Consider the following 6,750-nt stretch of genomic DNA (forward strand, 5'->3'; position numbering starts at 1 on the left):
TGGGCAGAGAGGGTTGTCAGGAAGTTCAACAAAGGGAAATGCAAAGTCCTTCACCTGGGGAGGAATAACCTGTGCATCAGCACAGGCTGGGGGCTGACAGGCTGGAAAGCAGCTTTGCACAGGAGGACGTGGGAGTCCAGGTGGAGAACAAGTTGACCATGAGCCAGCAATGCACCCTTGTGGCAAAGAAGGCCAACAGCATCCTGGGCTGCATCAGGAAAAGCGTTACCAGCAGATCAAGAGAGGTGATTTTTTTCCCCTCTATTTTTCTTTTCAGCTCCAGTAGATAAACACTAGGTATTACCCTGCCCTCAACAGTATAGGTGGTGTAAGAATGGCTGAATTATAATTACATGAAAAGCAACTGTTGTTTTTTAACTATAAAAAGCAGAAACCTTCTTCAGCTGTGACATTCAACATTAATAACCACTGCAACATAAAGAAAAATATATTCCCCCATCCTTAAGAATGGAAAGCTATGCCCTTTACCACAAAACACTGTCTGCATGCTTATGTTTAAAAAGGTTTAATTTTCACCCTGGTACAAAAATACAGTACAATGTGATGGCAAGGCATTTGCCAAAAAACATTCAAAGAATAAAAGGGGAACCCCCATAAAGCTTCAACATAACCGACCCTCACTTGATAAAACAATCAAAAGGTGAGTGCACAAGGAAAAAGTTAAATTTCTGCCCAAAGGCAAATAAAGATGAATCACAAACAGTTTTACACAAAAATAGGTTTGCAGAGCTAATAATTTCACATGCTACTTGGACATTCATGAAATTTATTCTACTTGGCTTAGTGGCAGAATTCATGGTTTGGGATGTCTAGAAAACACCTGGCCCAGGAACATGCCCCATTCATAGCAATCCCCAGTAAAAACAATGGGATCACATAATACCAGTGAGAAAAGAGGGATCCAACCCTGATTAAGCGTCAAAATGTTGGCTACTTCTAGTTATTCCAATTGCACTGTTTGTCCTCAAATAATGTTTTGCCTTACACATCTCCCTTTTAACACCAAATATTAGTGGTTGCTCAAACACACAAACTGATGTGTTTGCACATTACCTAGTTGCAAATAACCATTACAGTACAAACTGCCAGGCAGAGGAGGAGAGAACACTGTAACTGATGTATATGTGTGAACTCCAAACAGGGTTTAACTTAACATTGTTGACAGGAGAATTATGTCCCTCCAGTGCAGCTACATTCTTGGTCTGTTTAATCATTTCCTTTTAGAGTTTTGAAGTGATGGAAAAGCATCATTCAGTGTATTCATTATAGTTCATCTCCCAGGTGTTTTTGTTTGAAAGCATCACCTGTTAGCTTCTCCTGGGCCTCCTTCATCCCTTGGACAACTGAAAGATTAAACAGAGAGACAGCAACTATTAATCTCAAGATGAAAACATCAAGGTGTCCTGGTAATGAAAGTGTTTTAAAATAACACCATCACAGAATGTACAACTACAAATTAACCTGTGAGAAAAAACCCAGCCCTGTGCCCTTTTCCGAACTATTTGTAGCTGGGTCATGCGAATTACATGATTTTCCATGCCACAACTGGAGACAAAGTTTAGGTCCTAAAGACATTATAGTAGGTATTAAGGTGAGTCATGATTCTGAACATGGTTTCTCAAGGCATATGAGAGCCACTCACTCACGTTGTATCTAACAGCTCCCAGTTATGCTGTAAAGCAGCATCATTTTTCTCCACTCAAAAGTGAAGGTGTGTCCTTCACTCAGGACACACCCGGAGTTTCATCTCACTAAAAATGCACTTCAAACTACTTTGCACATACCTTGATCAGCATTGGTATAGAAATACTTGTAGCTGGGATTTCCTTTCTCATTTATGATTTCTGGGTGGACTTTTCCACTGGGGTCTATGAAACAAGAAATCAAACAGGAAATTTAGGTGGTAACAATAAGAACACAGTCCTGTGAGTGGATACAACAGCTGTGGATGCCCTACCCATGAAAAGGATTCTGGGAATGTAACCTCCATCAGGACTAAAGGCTTCATCCTTTGGCTCTTCATCATCCTACCAAAGCAAGATAGAAGAGAGGGAACATATTAGCAAGGTATCTAACAAAACACAACACTCATTTTAAAGAAACAAGCTATTGCCTTCAGATTCCATTTATCCTGAGCAATCTACATCTTGAACAGACACTATGTAACTGCAGTATCTTCCACTCTCAAAGGCAAGAAAATTATGTTTACCTAAACAAGTATCATTTGTGAAAACAATAATTTTTTTTTTCTCTTCTGTCAATTTGCATTAAATGCTCCACTTTGGTGTAGGAATGTTCGATATGTCATGAGAGAATGAATATAAATTCCTTTATTGCGGCAATGGAATGACACAAGGTACAAATTGTTAAAGAGACAATGGCAGAGAGCCAGGTTTATAAACATAATTAAAATAACCAAACTGAAGAAAATACTTTTTAAAACAATCAGCTGTATCAATCAATCCTGAATACCTATTCAGGAGTGCACAATTTAGGATGTACACAAAACAGGATGCAACCAGTTAAGTAGGATTCCAAATGCTTAATTACCAGGCAGTAACATGGATACAAATCAGAGGGCAGCCTACCTCAAGGTTGACCATAACAAAATTATGGGCAAGTTCAGAGATCTCCTTGGATTCTGCAAACTTTGGCTTTAAAGCTAATTAAGGGGAGGAAAAAAAAAAAAAAAAGAAAAAGAAGAGATGCATAAAGACAATGGAAAAGATTTCAGGTTTTCAGGCCAGCATCAAAATCTCGACTTCATTCCTCCCTCTAGAGAGCTGGTACTTTTCAATAAGCAGTGAGTAAATGGAATATATGCTTCAAACCGTTCAAGCCAGGCTCAGAACAGCAGGTAATGGAAGCAATCCTTGCTGGGAAGCCATATGATGAAGCCTGGCCAACAGACATATGCAGTCATATTTCAACCAATGGAACAGAAGCAAAAAGCTTGCTGTAAATCACCAGTTCTCACTCAACCAGCTCATCCTTTAAGTTTAGCCATTATGCCCAGCTTGTTTGTGATACTGAAAGAGACAAAGCTTCACCTTCGAAGAACCACCAGCTGAAAGTAAGGCAATTTACACTTAATGCTTGAAGATCATTCATTCTGTTCCATTTTTTTATAGCCAAGTGCAGGAGAAATTGCAGCCACTACAGAAGTGCAGCATTACAGCTGTTAGTTTGCTGGCATTTAGGCATGGCTGGCTTTTGGCAGTGCTAACAGGTAAAGTGGTGCGATATTATACCACTCTAAATGAAATACAAATACCGTTAGCTACATTTTGGATGTGAAGTTTACGTTTCTCATGGTTACATGATTTGTATACAAAAGTTCATCAGAAATTTCAGCGAGCTCTAGTATTAAATATACCTACCTTTGCAAGCTCCGCACCAAGACTTGTGGATGATAACCATAAGAGGCAAACCACTAAAAAAAAAAAAAAAAAAATTGTCAAAGAAAGCTTACAGAAACCAAATTCTATAACACGTACATTTTAACAGTCAAAACTTCTACAAAAGCTAAATGTAATGGAAAATAAGAGAGATGTAAAGAGATTCTGCTGTGTTTTAAGGTTTTCTTGTAAAAAGTTTTCCCAATCTTAAAGCAGGTATAGTAATAATTTATCATAACTGCCAGCCAGTAACTGCTCTTGTAGAGAAGGTGACTTTCTCTTTGGAAGGTTTGCTTTTGTTAGTTTAGATTTGCTCAGATACACAACTGGTCATGTGTTTTTTTACTGGAAGTGATTAGTGACACCAGCTGCTTGAGAGATCTCAGGATGAATTTTCGTGGCTGCTTAAGGCAATCCAGTGGATGACAGTCATACATCCATCCCTCTCCCAGACCTCCCAAACTACGGTCTGTATGTTTCAGTCACCTCCTGTGACTAAGACCCTCCATTGAGCAATAATCAAACACAGTAACCCAGCAAACCCTCTGGCTGCCAGGCTAGTTTCCTACATGTTGGTATGCGGAAACAAATCTGTGACAAATGGGACAAGCGCCAGGACTGAGGAGGATGGGGGGCCTGCGTGGAACTGCAGCCTAAATAAAGTGCAATGCAAAAGGACCAAAGTTATTCTTTATTATTCTCTCTCTTGTCCCAAATAATTCACTTTACCTTTACTACCTATACTACCCAGAGGTTAAGCGTCCATCACCCTGAGATATGTTTTATTTAACCCTGTTCTTCAAAGATCCCTTTAGCATTTTACCTTCTGACAAAGTCAAGCTTACCAAGTTCAATTTCTCTAAGCTCCTTTATAATATATTCAGGCTGCATTATGCAATTAGACAGAGAGGCCTTAAAGACACTACGAATTTCACATATTTCCTGTTATTAGTGCTGGTGATCCAATTAACCCACTGCTTCACTGCTCCTGACTATTTTGCATCAATTTTACCTTTCTAACAAGAAAAGTGATACAACTACAGGTGGCTTCTGTTGCTATTGAGCACATCCAGGTAGTACAACACTTACCTCCACACTTTCTGCATGCGGAAGTCCTTAGTAACACTTTCATTGTTCCTACCAACAATTGAACTGGTGAAAGCTGACTAGGGCAATAAACTAAGAAAGACTAAGAACAAGAATTGGGTATCTCATCCCTTTCCTCTTACCAATAAACCCCTTAAGCTATAGAAGAGTATCCAAGGGAAGCTGGTAATAATGATACAGCTTCCAGAACAGTAAGAACAGCCTAAAACTAGGTGAAGGAAAAGAAGGAATCAAGACAGACACATAGAGAACATACTATAAGGACACTTCTTTCAGGATATGCCAAGCAAAGCAAAGTTTAAAGCTTTCTGCTATTGTAAACTCTGTTACCATTTTGGAGGTTAAAAATGAAGTGAATTTCTCACAAACAGAGAAATTACAAACACCTTTGCACATGACGGCAACTAAATTAATTACTAGCAGAACTGAAGTACAAGTTTTTCTTTAGCTGTAGATAGATATGAAAGGAAATCTCTACTTAGCAGCATTCAGTTTTGGCCTTCAGAACCAGGAAAGGGTGGAGAGGAAGCAATTAACGTTTAGAGTAGTTCAAACAGAAGTCTGCCATTTATAACTAACCAATGTTATCACCTTTACATACGACTCTGTTTGCAGTAAGGAGCAAGAATACACATTTCCCTAGTAAAGCTTCTATTGCATCAGCATCCTCTCCCTGATGATGAAAAAACACGTTTTTTTCCATTGTTTCCATACAGTCCAACATGATTTTGCCTCTTTCGTGAGGAGAGGCTGATTTAAGTCTGGAAAATACACATTGTTCTTATCATCAAGGATCAGTGCTTCATGTCAGAAGAACTCAATCATCTGGTAATCGGTACTGCAGCACACTTTTTTTTTTTTAGATAGATTTTCAGAGCAGATTTTGAATGGAAGTGCTTGCAGTCCTGAAATACCAACTCTTAGACAGTGAGAACTCACAGAAGTTTTAGAGATACTGAATGTGTTTTCTCAGCTTTATTCTCTTTACTTTGACCGGGAAAATAAACTTATTTACATCAAAACATTTCTGTAGTAATTTCTCAGTTCTGCAGTGCGTAAGTCCACCCAGCAGCCGGTATGTCAGATAAACAGCCACTGTAATTGAAGTAACCCTTCCTGCCCACTTTACCATTTCCTCCCAGGTAGCACTACACATACAATTAAAACCAAAAGCCACAATTTATTAAAATGAGGGATGAAGCATCCACCAGAAAGTGAAAAGTTATATAATATAAGATATATATGCAGTATACCAAAGACTGAAATTAGTTGAAACTAAGCGCAAAACTAAGTTACCTGCCACAGCTGGTACAGACTTATGGGAGCATTTCACCCAGAACAGAGACTGTTATTTCAGCTCATTTTTCCTATGAGAGCACTCATTCTTAAAACAATTAGTGTTTTTAAAGGCGTTTAATGATGACCTTGCAGAGAAAAGACATAGCAAGTTATTTCAATAGAATAGTCTTGCAGGTAAGTTAAGACTTTGCTCCATTTAAGGCACACATTTTATTGTTAAACCTGAAACAGAGAGGTTTGAGTTTGCTAAGCCAGTGCCCTTCTGTTGCGCAGAGTTTGCAAATCTATCTCTTGGGTTCAGTAGGATTTTTTGAGACAGTCACATCCTAAAAATACAGCCTATCCCAGTTCTGGACCTGAAGTCTCTTCTGCAGTTTGACATTATCTGGAGACAGTCTCAGAGGAACAATCTTCTTATTCAAGACATACACATGCCAACGTGGAAGGGAAAAGTCTTCCCTACGGTCACCACCTTTTGGGCTTTCATGTTCAGATACTATTTGATTACTGGGGTTTAGGTCTCCATAGGAGACTTCACTTGCTTGGGGATGGAACAGTAGCTCTCCTTTTCTAAAGATGCAAGTGGGGAGAATGCAGGGGTGGGGGAACAGCATCCCTACAGATCCTTTTAGCAATATAGCTTGCTCCGCTGCTGCAGGGACACGGCATCCATCTTCCCAGAGCTGCTGTTGCCTCGTGATCCAATATGCAATAGGTGGGACCCAGGCTCCACGGGGTCTGTGGCTGGAAGGCATGTTCTTACTGTTGCAAGTACTTTGGGACCAGACCACGGCCACTGCTGTGCGTGGCACAGGTGACAAGGGTTCACTGGATGCTGCGGCTCAGGTACTGCAGGAACATGCTGGCCAACTGGGGCAAGTTTTCGTCACTGGGCTGCATCTTGGTGTAGCTGATGAACTGCCTC

At 39.9% G+C, this 6,750-nt stretch overlaps 1 protein-coding gene across 1 annotated transcript in view; it reads right to left on the bottom strand.

The window, feature by feature from the left end:
* Nucleotides 1-355: 355 nt before the first annotated feature.
* TXNDC12 (thioredoxin domain containing 12 (endoplasmic reticulum)) overlaps nucleotides 356-6,750 on the bottom strand; it is an 11,556-nt gene continuing 5,161 nt past the window's right edge. Inside the window, exons 3-7 of the mRNA XM_009320197.1 lie at nucleotides 3,402-3,454; nucleotides 2,610-2,683; nucleotides 1,979-2,048; nucleotides 1,806-1,889; nucleotides 356-1,364 (exon numbers count right to left, since the gene is read on the bottom strand). Coding sequence (XP_009318472.1) covers nucleotides 1,285-1,364; nucleotides 1,806-1,889; nucleotides 1,979-2,048; nucleotides 2,610-2,683; nucleotides 3,402-3,454 — 361 coding nt within the window. The 3' untranslated portion in view covers nucleotides 356-1,284. The remainder of the gene's footprint in view (nucleotides 1,365-1,805; nucleotides 1,890-1,978; nucleotides 2,049-2,609; nucleotides 2,684-3,401; nucleotides 3,455-6,750) is intronic.

Source organism: Pygoscelis adeliae, unplaced genomic scaffold (genome assembly GCF_000699105.1).
Source record: "Pygoscelis adeliae isolate BGI_AS28 unplaced genomic scaffold, ASM69910v1 Scaffold393, whole genome shotgun sequence".
In the NCBI taxonomy this organism is placed as follows: Eukaryota; Metazoa; Chordata; class Aves; order Sphenisciformes; family Spheniscidae; genus Pygoscelis; species Pygoscelis adeliae.